The sequence below is a fragment of the Genypterus blacodes genome, unplaced genomic scaffold (assembly GCF_046128005.1).
Source record: "Genypterus blacodes isolate CSIRO-AG114 ecotype Tasmania unplaced genomic scaffold, CSIRO-AGI_Gbla_v1 ptg000007l_1, whole genome shotgun sequence".
In the NCBI taxonomy this organism is placed as follows: domain Eukaryota; kingdom Metazoa; phylum Chordata; class Actinopteri; order Ophidiiformes; family Ophidiidae; genus Genypterus; species Genypterus blacodes.
The window spans coordinates 1,528,391-1,553,382 of NW_027466821.1; the positions used below are offsets into that span (position 1 = coordinate 1,528,391).

General features: G+C 43.5%; 3 protein-coding genes across 3 annotated transcripts in view; 2 read left to right on the forward strand and 1 right to left on the reverse strand.

Annotated features, from left to right (window-relative positions):
• The window catches only part of ptprz1b (protein tyrosine phosphatase receptor type Z1b), a 32,770-nt gene extending 27,439 nt beyond the window's left edge, over window positions 1-5,331 (forward strand). Inside the window, exons 22-32 of the mRNA XM_076154321.1 lie at window positions 52-183; window positions 290-447; window positions 561-696; window positions 810-956; window positions 1,075-1,168; window positions 1,556-1,629; window positions 1,897-2,025; window positions 2,107-2,259; window positions 2,368-2,510; window positions 2,594-2,729; window positions 2,935-5,331. Of these exons, the coding sequence (XP_076010436.1) occupies window positions 52-183; window positions 290-447; window positions 561-696; window positions 810-956; window positions 1,075-1,168; window positions 1,556-1,629; window positions 1,897-2,025; window positions 2,107-2,259; window positions 2,368-2,510; window positions 2,594-2,729; window positions 2,935-3,078 (1,446 nt within the window). The 3' untranslated portion in view covers window positions 3,079-5,331. The remainder of the gene's footprint in view (window positions 1-51; window positions 184-289; window positions 448-560; window positions 697-809; window positions 957-1,074; window positions 1,169-1,555; window positions 1,630-1,896; window positions 2,026-2,106; window positions 2,260-2,367; window positions 2,511-2,593; window positions 2,730-2,934) is intronic.
• Window positions 5,332-5,459: 128 nt separating this feature from the next.
• LOC143001473 (HMG box-containing protein 1-like) lies at window positions 5,460-11,483 on the reverse strand. Its single transcript, XM_076151107.1, has 13 exons — window positions 11,428-11,483; window positions 10,076-10,205; window positions 9,764-9,880; window positions 9,457-9,655; window positions 9,227-9,353; window positions 8,744-8,855; window positions 8,369-8,478; window positions 8,092-8,248; window positions 7,864-8,008; window positions 7,643-7,761; window positions 7,355-7,535; window positions 7,088-7,229; window positions 5,460-7,007 (listed from the first exon to the last, which is right to left on the reverse strand). Exons 2-13 carry the CDS (start codon window positions 10,176-10,178, stop codon window positions 6,990-6,992), a joined length of 1,530 nt encoding a protein of 509 aa, XP_076007222.1. The 5' UTR covers window positions 10,179-10,205; window positions 11,428-11,483; the 3' UTR covers window positions 5,460-6,989.
• A 1,290-nt stretch (window positions 11,484-12,773) lies between these two features.
• On the forward strand, window positions 12,774-22,799 carry pik3cg (phosphatidylinositol-4,5-bisphosphate 3-kinase, catalytic subunit gamma). Its single transcript, XM_076151118.1, has 24 exons — window positions 12,774-12,955; window positions 13,949-14,168; window positions 14,270-14,441; window positions 14,610-14,872; window positions 15,077-15,163; window positions 15,296-15,396; window positions 15,602-15,771; window positions 15,949-16,136; window positions 16,280-16,387; window positions 16,695-16,794; window positions 16,868-17,291; window positions 17,378-17,476; window positions 17,559-17,694; window positions 18,403-18,468; window positions 18,586-18,729; window positions 18,883-18,964; window positions 19,182-19,285; window positions 19,502-19,648; window positions 19,730-19,820; window positions 19,916-20,046; window positions 20,692-20,803; window positions 20,927-21,084; window positions 21,219-21,300; window positions 21,488-22,799. The coding sequence occupies exons 2-24, from the start codon at window positions 13,956-13,958 to the stop codon at window positions 21,685-21,687; spliced, it is 3,378 nt and encodes a 1,125-aa protein (XP_076007233.1). The 5' UTR covers window positions 12,774-12,955; window positions 13,949-13,955; the 3' UTR covers window positions 21,688-22,799.
• The last annotated feature ends 2,193 nt before the right edge of the window (window positions 22,800-24,992 follow it).

Here is a 24,992-nt window from a genome sequence, read left to right on the forward strand (position 1 = left end):
TCCTCCCACTGCTCTTCAACAGTTGTCTGTTCTTGCTTTTCTTTCTACTAGACGAAATGTGACCAATACTGGCCAGATGAGAACCAGGAGGAGTACGGCTCACACCAGGTCACTCTGAAGAGCAGCAAGACCTTTGCTTACTACACACTGCGGACCTTCAGTGTCAGAGATGTCAGCAATAAGGTATTTCACACGCAGACGTACCATATCCATATCAATCCTTGTTCACACACATTCCTCCAGAGCGAATGGCAGGACACACACTTTTATGCCCTCTCTGCTCCCCCAGGCATCTCAGAAGCGAGTCGAACACACGGTTCTCCATTACCACTACACCCAGTGGCCAGACATGGGCGTCCCAGAATACACTCTGCCTGTGTTGTCCTTCATCAGAGCTTCCTCCCAGGCCCACACCCCGGAGATGGGACCTGTCCTGGTACACTGCAGGTAGGAGTGTTTGTGTGTATGTACTGTATGTGTAAATGACAGTGTGAATGTACTATTAAGTATTCAAACTTTGTGTGTGTGTGTGTGTGTGTGTGTGTGTGTGTGTTTCACAGTGCTGGTGTTGGTCGTACAGGCACCTACATTGTGATAGACAGCATGCTGCAGCAGATTCAGGATCAGGGGACAGTGAATGTTCTTGGTTTCCTCAAGCATGTCCGCACTCAGAGGAACTTCCTGGTTCAGACAGAGGTAAGGCACATACATGCGCACGCACACACACACACACACACACACTCCAAGACACCACAGTGGCGGATATGTTTCCTTTTTCGTTACATATTGTTGTCTCTCTCTCACACTAGGAACAGTATGTGTTCATCCATGATGCCCTTGTGGAGGCCATCTTGAGCCGTGACACCTCAGTGACCTCTGACCTTCTCCATTCCTACGTATCTGACCTCTTGACCCCAGGGGCTTCAGGAAGGACACGGATGGACAAACAGTTCAAGGTCTGGGATGTCATTCCTACTAAATTTTTGGAATGTAACGCTTTAGTTTAGGGTCATATTTATAAATGTATACATTGAATGCACTTTCACTGAATGTCATCCTTTACCATTGTTCCAGTTGATCAGCCAGCGTCAAGCGAAACATGCAGACTACAGCACTGCCCTGAGAGAGGGCAACGCCGAGAGGAACAGGGCCAGAGCTCTGATGCCTGGTGAGGAACACTAACTGCACACACACCATTTGACCGGAGCCTGTACATTTTGTTAATATAAAGCAAGATGTTTACTATTATTACGTTTAAATGAAAAGTATCATCATATGTAATCGGATTCATCGTGCAAATTCATCGTACACTGGTACTACAGACATCATCTTGTTCTGGGCCTTTATCTGTAACCGCCTGTCAAACTCATTCAAACTATTTCATACTGCTGAATCAGCATCATTTTAACTCCAGGTCCCACAGGTCAGACACCTTTAGGACCTAGACTCGACACTCACAATTTAAATTCATTCCTGGCCTCTGTGGTAGAAGAAAAGACTTTACCTGCTGTCTCGTTTCAAGGTGCCGCCTTGTCTCTGTTGTGTTTATTTCCAGTGGAGAGATCCAGAGTCTGTCTGTCTGCATCAGATACAAACGCCACAGGCTACATCAATGCCTCTTACGTCATGGTAAGATATCAGTCAGGGTTGGTTCGTGTGCTGTAAATCCATGGAAATTTTTATGTGATGTTTATAAGCGCATGGATTTTGAGTTAAATGTTTGAAACGGCTTTAAATGTATTGTTGTTTCATAGTAAATGAATCTATTTGAATAAGTGGCTTTTTAGGTAAAGAAATAAAATAGTGTATCATGGCAGTAGTATGTGATGTGCGGGTTGGGGCCAGGCTACTACCTGGAAACGTCCTCGTAGTTTGATTCATCTTGTGTGTACGCAGGGTCGTCATCACTGTAAGCAGTTCATAGTGACCCAAACTCCACTGAGCAGCACAGCGGTGGATTTCTGGAGGATGATCTGGGAACACAACACACACACTGTCGTTCATCTGCCAGACCCGCACAGTCAGGTATCACACATATACTCGCAAAACCAGTCATATTGGGATTTTTAACAAACACACTCATACAATAACTTTATTTTACCTCAGAGCACAGAGGGGGAGGCTGGTGTCTGCTGGCCGAGCAAAGACCAGCCAATCAGCTTTGAGGGTTTCACTGTGTCATACCTGTCGGAGGAGCACGTCTGCCTGTCCAATGATGAGAGACTTCTGGTGCAAGACTTCAGAGTGGAGTCTCCCCAGGTACACACACACTCACACACACACACACTAAGGACTCACAGACACACACACACGGTCCTTGGTGTTTCTTTCTCAAGTTGATCCCTTGCTGCTTTACATTCTACTCAGAATGACTATGTGTTGGAGGTGCGTCAGTACAGTGCCCCCTGCTGGCCCAACCCAGATAGTCCCATCAGCAACAGTTTCGATCTGGTCAACACTGTCAGAGAGCACAGCAGGCACACAGACGGACCTACAGTCGTACACGACCCGTGAGTCATTCCTGCTCGTTATACAGACTAATGTCCTACATCCTCAACTGCATAATGGGCAGCATTTGCACGTGTGTGTTTAGGTTGGGAGGACCTACGTCGGGGTTGTTCTGCGCTCTCTTGACCTTGTCGAGCCAGCTGGAGGAGGAGGGAGTGGTGGACGTGTACCAGGTGGCCCGGATGACCAACCTCATGAGACCTGGAGTGTTCAATGATGTTGTGAGTGCTGGCACACTAAATACACGCTAAATCTGAACCCTTAATGCTGTTGTTACTCACCATGGTCAGTAGTACAACATGTTTGTATTCTGGATATATTTGACATTCATTTATGAGCTCCATAAGCCCATTTTTACATTCTGAAAAAAAATGGCCCCAGCAAATGGCCCTGTGCATGCTTAAATGTCTTTGTTGCCCCCTACAGGAGCAGTACCAGTACCTCTACCGGGCTGTGCTGAGTCTGGTGAGCAGCCAGGAGGACCAGAGGGCTCTGCAGAGCACAGAGACCAATGGATCTGTACCACTGGGACAGAGCAACATTACAGAGAGCCTGGAGTCACTCATGTAGACACACACACACACACACACACACACACAAACAGACACAGTACAGAATGACCAATATAGTGGTTTTAATATATATACTGTTCCTGCTCCTTGAAGGACATCATCAACTGTTGGGGCCTTTTGCTCTCTTTTCCCAGCATGACACAAAAATCATCAAATGATTCAAACCCACAAACTGCTAAAGGTTTCTGATATTGAATCGTTAAAATAAAGTAACCATGAGCCACAGAGCAGCTCACCACTTTCTCCCTGTTTGGATAACGATCACACGTGATTTCTCACCTTACTGTCTGCTGAAGCGTTAGCATGTACAGAAACATTTAATCCTCTCAGCTTTATGAGAGGAAAAAAGCTTCACTGCCTTTCCAACAAAAACCCACAAACTTGATTGAAGAAGAATATGACATAAAAATATAGATTTGTACTTGAAGATTTCATCCAAGTTGTGTCGAAGTTGGTTAACAAACTTTTCCATCCTTTTGTTTTAATCACCAAATTCATCTGGCCAAGCTTATGTTTTAGTCCACCAATCTGGACCAAATTGCAGTATTGCAGTATTGATAGTCTGTCAGGGGCCAAATATATCTGATTGGTTTAACTGAGACAAATCCTGATCCACACCAGACTTGCGTGTGTCCTTACCCGTGCCATGCCCCACTTTTCTACAACGCTTTGCCAAAACCAGTACCTAAAGATTTAAGTAATCCTGCGACCAAAACATAGAAACCAACAGATGTGGTTTCATTTCCAACATTTCCTTAAATGTTTTATGTATAAGAGATTAACCAGCATTTTTTTGGGAGGCTTCACGCTGTTTTTAATAACCAAAAGCGCTAAAGGTCTATTTCGTAATGTTAAAAATGACTGCCTGTATTTACTTCTTTTGAATTGCTCCGTTCATATGTCGTTGCCACTGACTCCATGGTCTCTGTGCACTGTGCCTTTTGTAATACACGTAATTGTCCTTTAAATCTGTTTTGATATGACCTTGTGACTAAGTCAAAATAACCTGTGAGTAATCTATTTTCATAACTCTCTGTCCTGTATTACTCATTCAATTTTACTGCTCTGATTGAAGGTTCCTCAGCAATGTACCAGAAAAGGGAAAAGTAACATCCTTGTGTGTTTTTGTCAAAGATAAAAAATCTGGCATTTGGTGTCATGTCAGACACAGGGAACCCGTGTTTTTTACCATGTTAAAGATGATTTGCTGACCTGCCTTGAGAACAGGTGAATTTTCTACTGTATCACATTTGTACCCTGCAGCCATGTTCATGGATCACAGACAACAGCAATGACAGATCCACTGCTGAACACTCTTACTTCATTCAGGTGAGACAGACAGTTGACAGCAGGGACATCCTTTTCCAAACATTTAATGTCAAGAGAGACAAGCAGCTAAACTTACTGATCAATGCTCTTAAAGGGGACGTATGCTTTATGTTATTTCCCTTCATTTAATGTAATATAGTATTAAGATTTTTGTTGAACATTGTCAATGTCTCAAAACTTGAGGGCCACACATCTTGAAATGCATCCAGTAACACATTTGCTTTTACCCGCCTACAAAGTGTGAATCATCAGAAGGGGTCCTAAAAGAGAAATGACCAATAACAGCCAATTGTCTCTCAGAGTGCACAGTGATGCTGTAACATAGAAGTGGATCTGTGTTTTTTTTGCACATTAAACCTCTGCAAAGTTGTAAGAATAGAGCCCAAAATGAAAATAGATCCATGAGAATCTGTACGTGTTCTAGTCTGACAGTTTAATATCGTAGCGTACTGTGCATGTGCGCTACAAAAATATCTACAAAATAGTAATCGTACAGTAAATCAGATCCATGTTGACTTCAATCATATTCCAACTGTACTACATCAGACAAGGGAGAGAAATATCTCCACCTTTTCTGTGTAAATATCCCTGATTACATCAAGAGGCCAAAATATGTTTATACTGTACCTCTATATATTTTCTATTTTACTATAAAAGTGATTTTTTAGTCATTTACACATATATAACTATGTGTATTAAATTTTTGTAGCGGGAAACATCGATCATGTTTATAGTTTTAATGGCTTGTTTTCACTTTTTATCTTTGATTACAGTAGCATCTTAATGTCTATACCTTTATCACAAGCCATAAACTGGCACAGTATGTATATAGCAACAAGATTAAAGATTTGTTTCAAAGCTCTGATCTTGAACTTGTCTTTTTTCACAGATCCTCAATTCTGTGCTTCTGCTGCCCATGTGAACACAGCCAACAGTAGAATCACCAAATTACGATGCATTGATTTCAGAATTAAAACCCCGTCTGTTATGAGTCCTGAAAACAGCTGCTCAATAAATGTACATATGTGAAAATGCAAATAATATTTGAAGATTCCTTAGGCTTTTATTTCAAATACATTGCATTGGGTTGTGAGCCATTCTTTGCATTAAGATCTGTACATGACGTCACGGTGAGGGAAAGCAAAAGACAACCAGTTAAGAATGATAAGTCACAACCAAAAAAATATATCTTTTCTACATGTCATATCAATAGTTTTCATTACACATTATACTGTAGCAGTCAAATAGATAATAAAGTGTATATAGTGCATACAAAAATAAACCTTGTTATGCTGTGAGTGTGTGTGTGAGTGCCCATCATGGTAATATTCCAAATAATGAATGCACCCTTTAAACAGATAAAAGAACCCGTTGCACTTTTCCAATTATTATTGCTGTTAAATGATGAGTAAAAATCTCTCAGATTAATTTATGATTATGAATTATGAATATAATTTTACAGTTTATCTGCTGATGTTATAAACTCTTTTTTTTTCTCAATTGAGATCAAAATGCGACACCTTGTTGTCTCAAACCTGAAACAATCATGTCAGCGTTATTACTTTGTATGGCACAGGAAGCTATTTTTTATTTCATTTAAGAATAGTGAAGAATGTCTTGAGTGACTAAGTCGACCACATACTGCTAGTTATGTTAATTGTGAACGATGACCAAAAGCGATAGCATTCCCTGTTCACCATCGGCTACTGGAGATCCCAGAACACGTCAGCACTGCAGGTTACACCTGGCCAATCAAATCGGGTCAGTTTGCAGTAACAAACCAGTGTGAATGGATTTCTTTATCATAACACCTGCTTGTGTTCATTTAGTCAATTACTAAATAAGTTACACAATGTTTAATCACTTCAAATTTGGCCTTCAGGACTGGTAAACACAGGTCACCAACTTTTGGCCAAAGCACTTAAAATAACAGAAGTTTATGCAATACACTGACTACAAATACGTTAGGATAAATGTGTTTAATAATAATCTACTATGGCGAATAGCCAAATTCACTATTTCACCTCAAGATACTACACCACCACACCTTCCACCTCTTTCAAGCATAAAGTGTGAAACCAAAAATCATTATTAGCTCATCTGCGTCTTCATTTCACCTGGGTGCATTTTTTCTCTGCTTGGAAAATGCCGACTGATAAAGCTGTGATTACTATAAGCAGTCTGTAAAGCAATAAATCCTGGGTTAAAATGCTACTTTGCTTGCAAAAAAAAGCTCCCAATATACAATAAAAAGCACCCTTTCAAAAGCAAGAGAATGAAGAGGAAGTCCCATCTTCATCTTCAGAGAGAGCAGCAGAATAAGTTGCTGCTTTGTGAGACAGAATTGCTTTGGAAGATGAAGGAGCGTCTGTCATTAACAAAACTCCACGCATGTTTAAATGTAAAGCATAGTGAGTAGATTAAGCATAGAGTTCTTACTTGCTTATAAATGTTTCTGTGTGTGTGTGTGTGTGTGTGTGTGTGTGTGTGTGTGTGTGTGTGTGCGTGCGTGCGTGCGCGCATGTGAATGTGTGTATTCCTGTAGCCTCTGCTGGTTTTCCTTTCATCTTGTCAGCAGCCTTAATTTCCCTGACAGCCCTGCAGGACAAAGAAGAAGGATTAACTGGCGATATGAAACACTGGGGTGTGTGGATGTGTGTGTAAGTGTGTGTCCTCACAGAATTGGTTCTCTTGCGTTTCCAACAGTCTGGGTTGAGTCGCTTCTGCTCGTCAGCAAGTGCTTTGGCCTCCAGAGTGAACGCTCGCCGCTCCTCATTCCTCATCTTCTTCCAACGCTCGCCCAGGAGGACACTGATCGCTCTGTAACACACACAGACACACACACACACACGCACAGACACACACGTACAGCTTGTGAAAAATACCCTGACGGACATGTGTACAGAAATGATGGCACATACACATACACACACACGCCCCATTACCTGTTGTCTTTGCCTGGGTACATCTGTGTGTACTCTACCCGGAACTTCTTGGCAAAGAGCATAAATGCATTCATTGGCCGTTTGCATTTAGTGGGCGTGACGTTGCTCCCTGGTGCAGCAGCAGCTTGTTGGCATTTGGTCAGCCTCCGATGGGATTGGGAACCGCCAGTACTGTCGACATCTGTAAGATTTACATGACATCACTTTTAAGATTGGAGGTATTGGAGAGCTTTCTGTGTATTTCAAATCAAACAATTGCAAATGTCAGTAAATGTAGGTTCAGATTACCTTGCGATGTGTCTCTCTCTGGGGAAACAGCGCCCCCACTGGACTGTGAGGTCCGCCGTTGTCTGGCCATGCTGCTCAACACGTACACTGCCGAGGAGTCCATAGGAGTGAAATCATAGCTGAGAAGGACACACACACACACACACATTATTCACACACACACTAACCAATTGCAAGGTTTATTATTTTATTGTTTTATATTGAAATAGTTCACGTTTTACCTCCTGAATGTGTCGAACACTGGCGAGTCATCCGTGTGTGTGGCATCTCTGTGTCCCGGAGGCAGACACACATCTCCCGACTCCATCTCATAGCAGGGTATCCCATAATGCACCACAGTCAGGCTGGGGTGAAATGACGACCACCCTGAGAGACGCAGAGTGAGAAGCAACTGTGATGAAATGAAACGACCACAATCCATCACTGTTTTCTTTGTGTCGCCCTCCTACCTTTGTTTTTGACGAAGAAGGGGTGGTCAAGTTGACACTGGGCTGTCATGGGGGTGCGTCCAAATGAACCAGGGTGAAAGGTCAACTGTAGGACAGACTGACCGCTCAACACCACCTCTGAATGGTCCAACAGCTGCAGACCCTCTGAGCCATAACCCTAGAATCAAGATGCAGATCTCCTTTCAGCGTTTCAGTCCTGTTGACATGATGCTGCTGTTGCCGTTTTACATTTCAAACTTTCAGTACTCTGCTACCACTGACTGCTTGTGTGACGTACCTTCATAGATCTGGCGTCACCTTGATCCCCAGAGTCGTCCCCGCTATAGTCAAGGTCCTCTGCGTCACGCCACTCCACAGCTGAGCCACTGTGGAACCGCAGACGAGTGCCTGACAACAGAGAAAATGCTGACTGATACTCCATTTCCTCACAACAAAGAGAAAAAGTGCTGAGATGAATCCTGAGCATGTGATGCATATGAGGCCTGAGGTTTTTAGTGCTAGGAAGTACAACACTAAGTAAGATTATGCTGGAAGTGCAGAAAGGAAATCCCACACTTTTTCACCGTCCACACACTTGCTGTGAGGTGTGTGTGTGTGTGTGTGTGTGTGTGTGTGTGTGTGTGTGTGTGTGTGTGTGTGTGTATGTGTGTACCTTTGAGGAAGCAGTGCCAGGCTGTGGGCGGCCAGGAGAAGCTCCAGCCCATGTCTTCATCGTCAGACAGGGAGGATCTGGTTGACACAGCAGAGTCACACTCGCTACTCGTCTGTGGAAACATGAAGCGGTGAGCTGCAGCGCTGTCGGGTAAGACCTGAGGGAAAACAGCTGCCACCAATCACGGCCCACAGCAGGTTCTGCAAGTTCTCACTCCAACCAAACACAAAAGTAGGTTACACAAAACCTACATAGCCAAAGCTTTTCAAGGCACAAAGTTTGAGGCAAACATTGGTAAATACATGCAGCAGAGCAGCCAGAGGCCCTGACAATTCACACGGCAGATTCATAAACACACACTACCAGGATCTTTCTTTGTTTGCTTTGAAACCTTTATAAAAGTGCTTCATTTATAGTGGACCTGATTTAGCACGGTGCTCCTACAGCAAGGAGACAAAATTACAATTTTAAAAGGAGCCATACCCTGCTGCGCCTGCGCTGCCGGCTGTGGCCTCTAGGTGGAGACAAAGTGTTGGTGAGGGGAGGAGGAGGAGGCCGAGCATAGGAGTGAAGATCTCTACTGGTGCCTAATAAACGAACTGTAGACGGGCTGACAGAGACACAGGTGCTTTATATATTACTGCTATTAAAAAACATACTACTTCAATACTACGACAAGTAGTTTCAGTTTCCATCATGATGTTTGGTGTCACCTGCTGTGAGGAGACCCCTGCAGCAGTGGGCTCTGGGGTCCCGTGGCGATGTGAGCGAGCTGCGTCAGCCAGTGTGTGTCGGGGGGTTCTGGGCCGTGTGCGCGTCGCTCCTGGTGCGACACGCCGACTTCCACCTGGTAGACAGGCAGCGCTGCTGGCTGCGCTATCTCCTGCACCTCCTGCAGCTCTGGCAGATCATCTAGGAGAGGAGAACAAATGCAGGTGGAGACGACGCTTCAAAAAGAGTTTTCCAAATGACTTTCAGTATTTTAAATGTTTTCATCAGTATTCTGTTGCTCTTGTGTACCGTATTCCATGTAGCTGTCACTAGTGGGAAACCCAGGTGAGGCAGGGAGGCGTTCTTCACAGTGGAGCAGGTCATGGGACTGTGAGCGGTCTTCATCTGCGTCCATCATCGTCACAGCTAAGAGTTACAACAGAAAAACCAAAGCTGATCAGTGTAGAAGATGACACAGATGACATTCAGGCAAGTTACTTTCAATCCTTTGTAGTGTTCTAATGTGCAAAAAACACACCTGTGTCTTTTAAATGTAAGTATCAAAGATGGAGATGAAACACTGAGTCTATGTCAATAATATGACGTGTTCAGAGTGATTACCTGTGTGTTCACACTGTGACTCAGCTTCTGGCACATTGTGTTTGTGGTTGCTGGGTAACACGGCTGGGTTGACCACTTCCCACACCATGTTAGAGATGTTCATGGATGTATCCGCCTTCTTTTAAAATAACTGAAATACAGATGGGATCGCACATTAAAGCCTAACATGAGCAGAGAAACACGCGTAGATGATACAATTCGGCAATAAACATCTTAAACTCCTCATTACAAATTTCCATCCTGATGAGATGGTCTTACAAGATACGAGATTTTGGACTGACATTTCTACACCACCACCAAAACATCAAATGAGGGATTGGGAATAACAGCTGTTCAATTCCTACACTTGAGTTCCAGAGACTTGTATATATGTGCCAAGTCACACTGAAGCTGTTTTCACTTGATGTGTAGGTATTAAATGTCACCAAATAGTAACGGTAACTGCTGGAGAAAAGCATTAGACATGAGTTGGCTTCACCCCAACACGCACGCACACACACACACACACACACACACACACACAGCTGTAATATATAAGCCATAAAAGGCCAGGGTGACATAAGGTAAGGCTGGGCTGGCTGCCATGACATCATTACAGCACCCAGCCCGGGGTCACACCTGCCTGTGAACACTTTCAGACCTTTGGACCATTTGAGACGGATTATAATAGATAATAGTATGAACACCTGAAATATAAGTGATAAAATGTAACAAATCCAGTGCATCTGTTTCCCAGTATAGTCATGTGATCTTGTCTTGTTTATAAACTTTCAGATCATTCGCGCATGCGCACAGAGGTCTCATTCATTCAGTTCTGAGAAAGGCAGCTATAATTCATTTATAATAAGTAGTTGGAAATAAGGTAAAGGCGGAAATGATCGCACAAAATGAACAGGGGATATTTAAATCATCCGTTGACGCTAAATGTGGAGGGTGTCAGCCTGTTTAAACTTCGTAAAACTTCAGACGAAGCAGCGTTATTTGTTGTCACGAAGCAGTGTCGCTGAAACGCTACTCGACGACGAAAACTAGCAAAATGCTGTTTTTTGCTGCATAGTTACATACAAAAGTAAAATATTCACGAGGGTATAAGTGATACGACATTAGAAACATAACAAAAATGGACGAGACAGCCTGTTGCGCAAAGCCCGTACAACAAAACAACATCAACAATGAGCGATTACGGAGCGATCAGCAAAGGTGACGTTTACGACAATAACTACGTGTTGTCATCTTTAAAACATTTCTCCTCCAATGAGTCCGAGAATATATCATTCAAATTATCCAGTTATCGGTCGAATTTAACGATTTTAAAAGATAAAAATGATTTCAATGAACTTTCTTCAACTCACCACAACAGTCGCCTTGTTGGGGAAAGAGGGCGGGTCCTAACGTGTTTTCATCATCGAGTCTATTGGTCAATTGTAATGTCACTCAACAGAATCTATCATTCCTATTGGCCAGGAAACATCTGTTTTGTCCCTTTTATCTTTACTTCCACGACAAGAAACACTGGGTGGGTTAGTTAGTGTATGAAAGACGACTAAAATAACAAATACAAAACATATACTCTGATTTATAGTCCTAACATCTACTTTTCAAGATCCACACATTGTAATTAAACTATTTTCAACATTTGAATAAGTAGATTAGATGTGATGTAAGGGAAGTGGTCATTGAAAGTACAGGATGGCAGTTTAAAGGACAAAAACAAGCGCATAAAATTTTTTTTACAATGTTAGAAAATACAATAACTGCAAGTAAATTAATACCTGTCGTGTACTTTTTTAGCTTTGTTCAATTGCAGCTTAAAGTGTAGGTCTAATGCCTGTATGATCATTTGTACCATCTTGAGAGTATCAGTATCTTATGACGGTATCTTAGGAGGAGGAGGAGGAGGGGCCCAGTGGGATGAAGATCAAGTGATCATTGCCATTGTGTGTTTTGTACTGTATTTTTTTATTTGTTTTTTTAGTGTATTGTATTACATTCTCTCTCATGAAATATGAAATGCAATGTATGTAATGTAAACTGAGAAATTGCCACGAGGGGGCGCTTCAGGTACATCTTAAATAACGTGACTTTCAATAGTTTACCCATCTATATGTAATAAAATGCCACTCAGGAAGCCAGTACACACACACACAAACACACACACACACATACATACACCCACTCAAATAAGGAGCCACAGTAAAAGTTTATTTTGAATAACACAAGGGCTCTCAAAACTATGGTGGAGGATGACACGACGTGGGTGTGCCAAACAAAAGAAACCAACATAACAAAACCAGGCCTGAAAGAGGACGCAGGGCGTTGAGCTGCGTTCGTAGTAGTAGGTCTGCTTGTGAGAAAAGAATAACATAAATAAAAGAGCTGACTTGCTTCCCGAAAAAAGTTGACTTCACCCAAACAATACAGCGGTGGCACCAACCAATAAAGCTAGTGTAACTATACAAGTAGATTTATTGATTTACGTTGTAAAAACATCTGGCATGTCGAAGAGTAGGAGTCATCACAAAGCAAAGAGAGACCATACTCTTCAGGTGTCAAATTATGACATTAAGCTTACGATACAAATATGTAGCGTATCATACAAAATGTTGAAGTTGTCAGCCCCAGTTTTGTGCAGTGGTGGAGAGTGGTTTTATTTTGGAGAGATGAAGCGGAAGTTCCAATACTATTCGTTACTCAGTGTAAACCGTCAATTTGACATTTGAAGCGGTCGCGTGAAGACGCACAGCGTTTCCTCGAGCCAGGTTTAACTCATGGCGTTATAAATCACATTTTATCTGATTTGTTTTCTGTTTGTGCAGCCCCAATGCCGGAATTTCCCCTCAGACGTTCGGGTTGCGTTGTCTTCTGCCTCTGCGTTCATTGGTAAGCCAAAAAAAACAACTTTTACTGACGTTTATTTGACCAAATTCAAGCGTCTCCTTCAGATTATTCTCGTAGCTGTACTGTTAAATTCACCACCTCACCAACTCCGCTATTGTGTCATTCTAAACTTTCCCCTCTCTTTTCACTTTGTTTCTTTGTTTATATGGCACTCTGAGTGACAACACATTCATGTTTAAGTTTAGCTTCCTGCTTTTAAAACTTCCTCCGATAATGTGATGTGAAACTCTAGTCATTAAATCATATGACTGGATGCCCAAGGCTGTCTTTAAAGTTGCTATTTACGGGATTGGAAATTATTTAATGCCGTCCTGGGGCTCCAGTATAATAATAATAATAATAATAATAATAATGATAATGATAATAAGAATGATAAGAATGACGACGATGATGATGATGATGATCTATTTATATGGATTATTCAATAGTTTGTAAACCCAAGATTATGTGTGAAGCCTTTACATTGAATTTCCACTCTTATCTGCTTTGTCAGCTTTTTAACTCCACACCCCAACAGCAGAAGTCAGAAAATATGTCAGATTGCAAGTCCATGTGTTTGTCCTTCCTCTGTATAATAAACAATGTCATGTTTTTGATTTTTAGTAAATGTTTAATTCAACATCAGATTTGTCATTTTGCTTACAATTTCTTCAGCAACACGAGCAAAACAGATTGAATTCAATCCAACCACAGAGCAACCTAGTTTTGAGTGAGGATTTTGACCTCTCAAACATTTGACCTACAAAGACAGAAGATTAGGAAACACATAGATGATCACATTGACTTTTGAAGGTTGCTTATGGTTCTTTTCAATTAAACATTGGAGATTGTTTGCAGTTAAGCAATTTTATTTTTGTGTTAAGGGTATTGTGAATTTCCATGTGCATTAAACAATGCAACCTGAGGAGACATGTGGTTGTCTCTACACAACCTACCAAACCCCAGATTCATGCAGAATGTCCTCCAACCCCACAGCTAGGCGATGGACGGGCAGCAGATCCAGGTGAGCGACGAAGAGCCTGTAGTCCTGCGTGAAGAAAGTCGGAGGAGGAGAAGAAAAAAGGCCATCACCTCATCCTACAGCTCCTCCATGGATCAGATCACCGTTGAGTTTGTCATGCCGACTGCGGCGAGGCGCGGGAACGGCCCTGACACCGTGCTGCTGGAGGTCGCTGGAAACTGGACGGTGGAACAGGTCGGAAAATTGAGTGACTTATTGATTAATTGAAAAAACAGATTGTGTGTTGATTGCATTTTTGACTCATTGTTGCTCCTGACTCACTTCCCATCCTCCAGGTGAAAGCACAGGTTTGGCTGAGGGCGGTGTCTTCAAACCTCTGTCCTGACTTCTACCAGCGGTTTTCTCCTGACCACTGCATCCTCCTCTACCAGAAGAAAGGCACCATGTGTGAGATCTACGACAAGCACCAAGTCTTCCAGACACTGGACTGCATACGCTACTGGAGAGGTACCAGAGCCAAAGTAGACCTAAGAATAGGATCCTACAGTATATTAATACTTTTTGACATAAACATGAATAACAAACATTGAGAATGGCATTTAAATATTGCCACAACGATGAGCTTGTAGTCGGTTTGTTATGATGTTGTCAACCAAGTTTGTTGTGATGTGATAGCCCTGAAAAAGGAGGTGGGGCGGATCCAGCTGGTCCCCCTCCCTCAGCCCTCTGATGAGTCCCTGCAGTACCAAAGCTACCTCAACTACCTCATCGGCTACGACGTCACAGACGTCAGCAACGTGCACGACGACGAGCTGGAGTTCACCCGCAGGAAGCTGCTGACGCCGCGCCGCATTGAGCTGTTGGACCGCGATCCAAAGCTGTACTCCATGGACCCCTGGGTGACCCGCAAGCCTCTGCCTGAGCACCTCCTCAGCAAGGTGTGTGTGTGTGTGTGTGTGTGTGTGTGTGTGTGTGTGTGTGTGTGTGTGTGTGTGTGTGTGTGTGTGTGTGTGTGTGTGTGTGTGTGTGTGTGTGTGTGTGTGTGTGTGTGTGTGTGTGTGTGTGTGTGTGTGTGTGTGTGTGTGTGTGTGTGTGTGTGTGTGATTTAAATTCACCATTTCCCGTTTGTCTGGCCCCCTCAGGTCAGTAACGGTTCAATCCTGGTGGTGATCCACATCGGCTCGGCCAGCCAGACCATCAAAGTCTCTCTTGATGACACACCGACACAGGTAGAGCAACAAAGAGGCGACCTGTCAGGATTATACTTTAACAAAAGCATCTCTGCCCTTCAAAAATTGAAAAAAAATAGCTGCGAACCGACATAAATCAACATTGCATCTCTTTGCCTCCATCTCGTTTAGGTATTGGTCAACTATTTCACCAAAGCAGCCAACAAGAGAGCTCTGCTGGGGATCCCTGAGGGCATGTGTGAGGCAGACTTTGTGCTTCGAGTGTGCGGCAGGTACGCTACATGCTGTAACTATCACCCAACTTAACTCAGTAAGCATTCAATGTATTGTCATATGGCAAAACGTTAGGGTTACATCAACTTATAACACATTTGAATTTCCAGCCTATGGTTCAGGCACACACACACACACACAGTTTATGAGGTTTCTGGCCAGCATCAGTGTTTCACAATCCAAGGCCCGATGTGTTTCCCACAGGGAGGAGTACCTGTACGGCGACAAGCCAGTACAGAATTTCAGCTGGATCCGTCAGTGTCTGAAGAACGGCGAGGAAATCCACCTCGTCCTGGAGACGCCGCCTGATCTTGATCTGGATCAGGTCCAGAAGGAGGACTGGGCCCAAGTGGACGACTGCACCGGAGTCGCAGGTAACTACTGAAACAGAGGGAAGAATGTGTTGGTGTGTGTGTGTGTGTGTGTGTGTGTGTCCGTGTTGACAGGTGCATGTGAAAGAATTGGAGGTGCCAGAGGGTTCATTAAGCCATCTGAAACCCCTCTACAATAGATGAAAACTACTAATTGCTCTCATTCCTCGTCTTTGCCAGGTACCCATGAGCAGTTGACCATCGATGAGAAGGACCATGAGCGAGTGTTCACCATCTCCATGTGGGACTGCAACAGGAAGTTCAGAGTGAAGGTGCTTGGTATTGACATCCCGTCCTTCCCCAAAATCCCGGAGCTGATCGTCTTTGTGGAGGCCAGCATCTTCCATGGCCAGCAGCTTCTAGCCCAGGTAACTAAAACACTCAAGTCAGACTCACTTCAAATCAGGTTTATGAAGTAAGACGAAAGACACATTTGCTTTTAAAACACAAATGTAAATAGCAGGGTTTGGACGGAGGAGAATGGTGGTGAACTGTGTTTTTACTCAATCAGGAAAGGACGTCTTCCAAGCCCTTCACAGAGGAAGTGCTGTGGAACTGCTGGCTAGAGTTTAAGATCAAGATCAAAGACCTGCCTAAGGGGGCCCGCCTCAATCTACAGGTGAACACACGTTTCAAATGCACACATGAGGCTCGTTGAGACTGAAAATCTCCTTTCCCAGAGTGATCAGGCTAAAAGGAAGCATGAAGCAGCGATACTCTGGTTGTTTTGACTGCAGCAGCAGGGAGTTGTCACTGTAATCACTGTACTGCCTGTATGTAGAAACATGTATTTACAGGATGTGGAAGAAAACAGATTTGGATAATAGCTTTAAAATAGGCATTCCTCACACTTTGCTGTCCTGGATATGTTAGATGATAGTCATTTAAATGGCTTGCATACTTTCTGTTCTATTAATCCCACCCAGGTGATTTGTGGGAAGCCAGCCCAGACGCCAAACTCCAAAGTAGGCTCCTCTTACCAGGATAACACAGCAGGAGGAGGAGGAGGAGGTGGAAGCCACGATGGTTAGTCACAGAATGTTCATTCACATTTAAATGTTGTTCTGCAGTTAGGTTTATGTCTGTCTGTCCATCGCAGGAAAGTCCAAGAGTCGCCTTCTGTACTACGTCAACCTGCTGCTGATCGACCATCGCTCACTGCTCCGCCAGGGCGAGTTCATCCTCCACATGTGGAAAATGCCGGAGAAGAGCGAGGAAAGCAGCAGCAGCATCAACGCCGACAAGCTCACCTCGGCCACCAACCCGGACAAAGCCTCGTCCATGGCCGTCGCCATATTGCTGGACAAGTACTGCTACCCCGTGGTGCTGCCCAAGAGCAGGGAGGCGGGCCGGGGTGCCGGAGGTGAAGAGGCGGAGGGAGGGGAGCGGGGTCAGAGGGAGATGCCAAACCACCTGAGGAAGCACTTTGAAGCCATCTTAGCGACGGACCCCCTGCACCCGCTCTGTCCTGAGGACAAAGAGCTGCTCTGGCACTTTAGACACGAGTGTATGAGACATCCCAGGTACAACTCACACAAAATGTCTCCTGATTTTAAACATTTCATTTAAGTGTTTCACCAAACACTTAAATGTCTTCTTGTCCTCACAGAGCCTACCCAAAGCTGCTGGGCTCAGTCAGATGGGGGAGACAGGAAGACGTTTTAGCAACGCACCGACTGTTGGAGCGCAGCAGTGCATGGGACAGCAGGTAGAAGGCTTCACACAGCGCCACACATCTGTCCTGGCTTCATTAGTCTGACATCACTGTGTCCCTCTGTTTCCCTGGGCAGCGGTCTGGACGTTGGTCTGGCTATGCAGCTGCTGGACTGCCACTATTCGGATGCTCAGGTTCGCTCGATGGCCGTCAGGAAGCTGGAGACCCTGGGGGACGACGACGTGCTCAGATACCTGCTTCAGCTCGTGCAGGTCTCTCCTTTCTTTTCCGTTTCTCAACCAGCTTACTAACATGTCCATCTCCATTGGTATGTAACAAGGAAAAGCCCGAAGCTATTGCGGTACATTTTCCAAGATACTCTTTAAACTCTCTTTTTGCAGACAAGCACTTCCTTCTCTTTCTGACTCACAGATACACAATTTCACATGCCTGCGGAAATGGGCATTTTTGTCTCCTTGTGTCTTTCCATATCTCCACTCTGTGGTCAGCTTTGCATGAACCAGATGAATGATCAGTGATCAGCTCAGGGAAACAAAAGGCCCTTTGCTCTCATATGGAAATGACTCCCACCCTCATGATGTCATACAGCTGAGAGATAAGAGCTGTTTGTCTCAAAAGTTTGTCTCATAGCTGTTTGGTTTGTAAGTCATGCCTTAACTTCCGTGTCCTTGTCGTCCTCACTTACCTGTTAGAACCCTTTTCTCTTCTCTCAGTGAACACTTCAGTTTCAGATCTGTCCTGAATACAATAAACTCAGTGTTTTCACTCGCACTTCCTCTGTAGCCACAGTTCAGTGTGTGTTCTGTAGGTTGTAATCTCCATACTTCATCCAAACATTCATCATCTATGTGCAAATCCCAATTTTCAGTCTGGATGTGCTTTCTTCAGGATTAACCCACGTTAGGACATGAGTTTATTGAGTGTGTGTGTGTAACTGTGTGTCTGTGTTATTCCCACAGGCCGTCAAATTTGAGCCCTACCACGACAGCGCCCTGGTCAGGTTCCTGCTGAAGAGAGCTCTGAGGGTGAGCAGCAACAAGAACTGCCTGTCTGTCCTTGACATTTTTGTAACATGATACATTTTAGTCCACTTCCGCTGTGACAAACGCAGCTGTTATTTGTGTTTCATTATTTCTCTGCAGAGTAAGCGCATCGGCCATTTCCTCTTTTGGTTCCTGCGAAGTGAGATTGCGCAATCCATGCACTACCAGCAGAGGTACGCTGTCCTGCTGGAGGCCTACCTCAGAGGCTGCGGTGAGGCCATGCTGCAGGACTTTAGGAAGCAGGTGCAGCAGCCGTGCCTCCGTCACCCCTCTGCACACCAGATAAAGATCACACCTTTCTATTCAGCTTTAAGTCTACGGCTATAACAACAGCTGTAACAGATGTGTGTTTGTCCGCTCTCTCCCCACATGGCCGCATTCCCTGACACTGTCCAGGTGGAGATGACAGAGGCTCTGCAAAAAGTCACCCGCGAGATCAAGGCTATGTTTGCTGACAAGTATGATGTCACTGCACAAGGTAAGCTGGTGACATCCAGCAGGGAATCAGGAGCGATGATAAGGAAATGTAGATCTTTATCAAATCATAAATAAGTTTAAATAGCTTCAAACCTGCTAAAGGGATTTTTTTTTTGGCGATATTAAAAAATGTATGAGATTTGATTCCTTTTTTAGCTTAATGGATTCATCAATATTAAATGCAGTGTGTATCTGTGTGTGTGTGTGTGTCTTGTCAGTGGTGTTCCAGTTGCGTCAGAAGCTGGAGACCCTGCAGTCGTCTGGGCTGCCGGACAGCTTCAGAGTCCCACACGACCCTGGACTACGAGCTGGAGCCCTGCTGGTGAGGCAGGCTGGCACACACACACACACACACACACACACACACACACTGCAAATATACACACAAGATTGAAAACCACCACATACTTTTGTGTGTGTGTGTGTGTGTGTGTGTGTGTGTGTGTGTGTGTGTGTGTGTGTGTGTGTGTGTGTGTGTGTGTGTGTGTGTGTGTGTGTGTGTGTGTGTGTGTGTGTGTGTGTGTGTGTGTGTGTGTAGATCGAGCAGTGTAAAGTGATGGCGTCTAAGAAGAAGCCTTTGTGGCTGCAGTTCAAAAGGGCCGACCCCACCACTCTGTCCAAAGACCCCATCGGCATCATCTTTAAAGACGGGGACGACCTCAGACAGGATATGCTCATCCTGCAGGTGAGCGGCGTTAAACGTTATCCACAAAGACGTCGAGCCGGCCCGTGTGCTTCTCCAATCTGAGGTCTTGTATCCATTCAGATTCTGCTGATCATGGAGTCCATCTGGGAGACGGAATCCTTGGATCTCTGCCTGTTACCCTACGGCTGCATTTCCACCGGCAACAGGATAGGTCAGTGAATACAACAGGGCCAGACGCCCAAAGCAGAGGAAGGTCATACTCCTGTTTTTAACCCCTGGTGGTTTTATCTCTCTTTATGATTGCAGGGATGATTGAGATCGTGAAGGACGCCACCACCATAGCAAACATCCAGCAGAGCGTGGTGGGAAGCACAGGAGCATTTAAAGACGAGATTCTCTACCAGTGGCTCCGGGACAAATGCGTCAGCGAGGACAAGGTAGGCATTTTTCCAATATTGCGATCAATAACCTGAGCCTCATTTTCTTGATTTCAATAAGAGAATCTGTGTAGATTGTTTGTAGAACAGAAACACGTTATGGGCTCAAGCTTGTCGACTTTAGTTTTGTCTGTGCTAAGCAACTGCTCTGTAAGATGTCAGAGGGAGTCGCAGTGTAGCAGACAGGAAGGAAACAACCCTCAGTCTGTTTCCTGCCACCACAGTGGATACACACACACACAAACACTCACACGCACAAACAGCTATTTCAGTCAGGACACCTGCGCCCTCTATGTGCCCCAAAAGCAAAAACCCTACTGCTAGACTATCATTTGTTTATGGTCTGCAAGGCTTAAATTGCCCTGGTGATTAACTTTAACTAATATTGGATCAATGGAGCAACGGACAAGAGCAGAATTTCAATTTAGGAGAATTTGGTATAAATCAAGTCACTTCTCATGCATGGAGTCAAAACTATATCTCAGTTCCTGTACAGATGTGAAGTTGTGGTAAGTGTGTGTGTGCAGTACTGTGTTGTGCGTTTGTTTCCATTGGAAGTGAGCTCAGTGGAAAACAAACCAAATCAAAACAGACGTGGTTTCATTGTAAGACAAACTATAACTATTCTATAACTTCTCTCTCCAGTTCCAGCAGGCGGTGGAGCGGTTTCTGTTCTCCTGCGGCGGCTACTGCGTGGCCACTTACGTCCTGGGGATCGGTGATCGACACAACGACAACATCATGATCACTGAATCTGGTGATGAGCACTTCTGTCTCTTTGATGGAGTTCCTGTAGTAGCACCTGAAAGAAGAATATACTGTATTAAGGTAAGATGAGGAATAGAAATAAAACTTGAGTTTGCTTTTTGTCTTTGCGTAGGGAATCTCTTCCACATCGACTTCGGTCACATCCTGGGGAATTATAAGAGCTTCATGGGGATCAGTAAGGAGTGGGTTCCCTTCGTCCTCACGCCTGACTTCCTGTATGTCATGGGGACTTCAGGAAAGAAAAGCAGCCCCCACTTCCAGAAATTCCAGGTGCAGAAAAGGAGGCTCGGGCCGTGCACCTGCACTAAACAAACACCAGGGCGACGGCTTGAATTCATCTCAACAAACAACACACACAAATATACTGTACATAATCTCTCTCTCTTTCTTTCCCCCTTTCCCAGGACGTGTGTGTGAAGGCTTACCTCGCCCTTCGTCACCATACCAACCTGCTCATCATCCTTTTCTCCATGATGCTTATGACCGGTATAACCTCCATTCTGCCAATGTTTGAACTCTTTGTTTGCTCACTCAAAATCTGTAATTCTAAAACCTAACTCACCTTTTTCAATGCTTCTATGTTTATAATGAATGTTTGGCTGGATGGCTACATACAATAGATACATACACACGGATGTATGGATGAAAAAACACATTTGTATCTTTTTGTTAGGCATGCCCCAGCTGACTAGCAAGGAAGACATCGAGTACATCCGTGAAGCGCTGACGGTCGGCCGCAGCGAGGAGGATGCACAGCGCCATCTACTGGACCAGATAGAGATCTGCAGAGAAAAGGGCTGGATGGTTCAAATCAATTGGTTTGTGCACCTGGTGCTTGGGATCAAACAGGGTGTAGAGAAACGGTCCACTTAGGACTTAATGAGAAGAGAAGACGACTTTAGAGGGGAATTGAGACTGAGGATGTGGAACAGAGTAAGGATCTGAAAATGAACCAACAAAGCACTTAAACCAAGTCAGACTTCTATCCACACCAAACCTTGAGAATGTTCACAAACTGGGTAAAGTGTTGGACAGCTTTACCCCGAGTTAGGGTTAGGTTTTTGATGAGTATGAGGATAAACTAGAACGAAAGCTTAAGATGTTGTGTTTTTATGATTATGACCCACATAGTCAGCATTGTATTGTATTAAATAGATTTTCTTTCCCACAGCAGAACCACCGTCACAATGAATGAAAGAATGTGACGAGCCCTAAATGCCACAGACAACCACAGACTAAACACTGCCTAACATTATAGTAGAGTCACGTGACAGTGTGACGTGGATGAATTCATGGTCTGTTGGCTTCATTTTAATCACATTAGCTCTATCGGATCGAAGGTTTCTAGTATTGATAAAGTGCTGAAGGGGACTTAAGTCATTTTGTTTGCTCAGGAAGAAAATATGAACTGCTCTTTAAAATTAAATTATTACAGTTCTATACCAAAGGAAATATTTACTTTTATTAAAATTTAAAAGAATATATTTTATTTTTTGAATTTTTAATACGTATATGCACTCACTGCAAGTTCTCTTTCCTGTTGTTCCTGTTGAATCAGCATGTAGTGAAATTCTGGCTTGATCAGTCAGTGGGAATGTGATGCTGCAGCGATTTAGAGCTGTCAGCACCTCTGCTGCTCTAACACATACAAACATGCTGTGTGTGCATAGCTCTAACTTCAGACTTTTGAGGCCAATACCGGTCACATTATATTGTCACTTTTTTTTTTTTACAATGAATGGTTTACTTCCATTATTCTATTGGTTGACGATCCCTTGAATGTCATCATTTCAAATTTGATTTACGTGTAGCAATACATTTTAAACCAAGTGACCTCATCATCAGAAGCATCATCTAAGTACCACATCTCCAACTATTCCCAGAAAATTATTACATTTCAATGATGTAATCCTTTACAGTATTACGATGAGAAGTGACTCACACCAATGTAGAACAGTGGAAAGTAACCATGGGACAAAAGAAAATATCCAATTCTTCATTGAAACAGAAGGGTAATCAGGTTCCAGAACACAAAATCAATTTCAATTATGAGCAATTTGCCAATAACTATAATGATAAATAATAACAATAATGTCAAAAACGCCACTCCTGTGTGAGCATTATTGCAACAACTTTTACTCGTCCCACAGTTTAAAAACCACGCTACCAGTTCAGAGGTCCAAGTTCAAGACAGATGAAAGCTTTCACAGTGTCAGTATTATATATCTTTTACACGAGGTCTACGGTCACAGCATTTAAAAAATCATTCTTCATGCTGCAGTCATTAAGTGCTCTTAGTTCACAGCAACATGGTGATATTTCATCACGGAAAGGTTTTGGAATTCAATAAGTGTAGAAACCACTTGTACAGATTATGATGTTCCAGAAGTACACATTATTTTAATTGTCTATGCAATGTTGACATTTATTTTTGTTTATACGCCATTTGTGTGCTCGTGTTTCTCTGTTTCAGTCATGAATACTTAGGATTTTATTTTTCTATATCCTTACAGAAATCCTAAAGCGTTCCTTAACTGTTGGTGCTTATAATGTTGATAATATTATAGCTTATTAAAGTGACTATACTGATGCTAAACGTTTGATGAATATTTTTATTGAAGAAAGCATTTGACATGACAGGAGTGACACAATTGTGTGGGGAACAAAGTTTTAGATGTAACATCAGTGTTGTTAGTTCAACGATTTCATAGATACAGATTTTGCAGGATGACATCATACAACAGTGCAGGCAGGAGAATAACAGCAAAAGAAAAAGGGGGGAGACACAAGGAGGGGGAAAAAAAACAGGAAGAAATCCAACTCAAAGACCCGATCCACCCCTCATCCCAACAGTCACACAACCCCACATTCACACACACCCATCCTGGCCTGCCTGCGATAAAGAAACTATTTGGTGATCAAGTTTCCAGTCATTCCGGGCTTGGGTCCGAACATCTATCACATTTGTCCTCTGCTTCAGTGTACATTTCAGACAATCTTGATTTGGAGAAGTGGACCCTGTGTACCACCTTAAACTGGATGAGATCGAAACAAGCACAGGACAAGACAGTGTGTCGATTGCGACTAGGTAGATATGACTTCATCCCACCAATCGGTGTCTAGTTGGAGTTCAAGCTCACCCTCCCAGGCGGGATACTACAGTTGTAGTATTACAATAATTGGTGCTGTAACTAAATCAGTTTGAGTGTTTTGCTTAAGTGTAAAATATCAAACAAAAAATAATTGTGGTTTTTATTACTTGTCCTTGTTTTTAAAATGTTTACCCTATTGTAAGTATTTCATCTTTTAAAGAATTCCACCTTTAATCTGACCACTATTATGTTTCGGAGCGTTTCTCAGCTCCACAGCTGTTACGCATCACTTTGACCACAGGATGGGGCAACAATACCAGTTCCTCAAGCAAACAGTGTATAAACACATCAGAGCCTGACATCAGACATGGTTCCTTGCTCCTTTGTATTCCTATCTGCTTCCCACCCATCTCCTCCCCTCTTCCTCGTCCCCTGTCACTCACGCTGTGTCGCCTTGACTTCCACCACAATTTCACCAGAATAGTAAGTGTGGGTGTATCTGAATAAGAATAAGAAGCCCCTGTCATGTCTATTTTATGGATGTAAACTCCTGTATATATTGTGATATTTACAGAAGCGATAAGCCTCCTCACTTCCTGCTGCTTTCCTTTCTATACTCCTTTAATTATGAGCTGTTTAGCATGTCTATGAACTGTAAGGAGGCTTATCTGGGTGTTAGGTGCACATTGATTGCACATTTCCCCCCTCGTTTCCCTTCTGCATCTATAATGTTGCAGATGCATTTGTTTGCATTCATGCCCCTGAGTGCCAACTGAGCATCAAAGGAAAGCGACATTCATTGAAAACATCTGATTTACTGAAACGTTTCCATGACAAGTTAAAAATAAATGCTGGTTGATTTCAGAAGATGATGGTTTAAAGTAAAGTAAAGTCTGATGTTTTGTGCCAATATTCAAATTTTGATATGAGTATTTTCCTCCAGTTGTCTTCCTGTCATGGTGAGAAGTGTGTCTGGATGGAGTTTGAAGTCCAGCCCACGAGCACAGTGGAGGCAACCCATTTGGAATTGGTGATAATCAGGTGGGAGTATGACAGCCAGCTAATGTTCCCTTCAAGAGAGAGAAA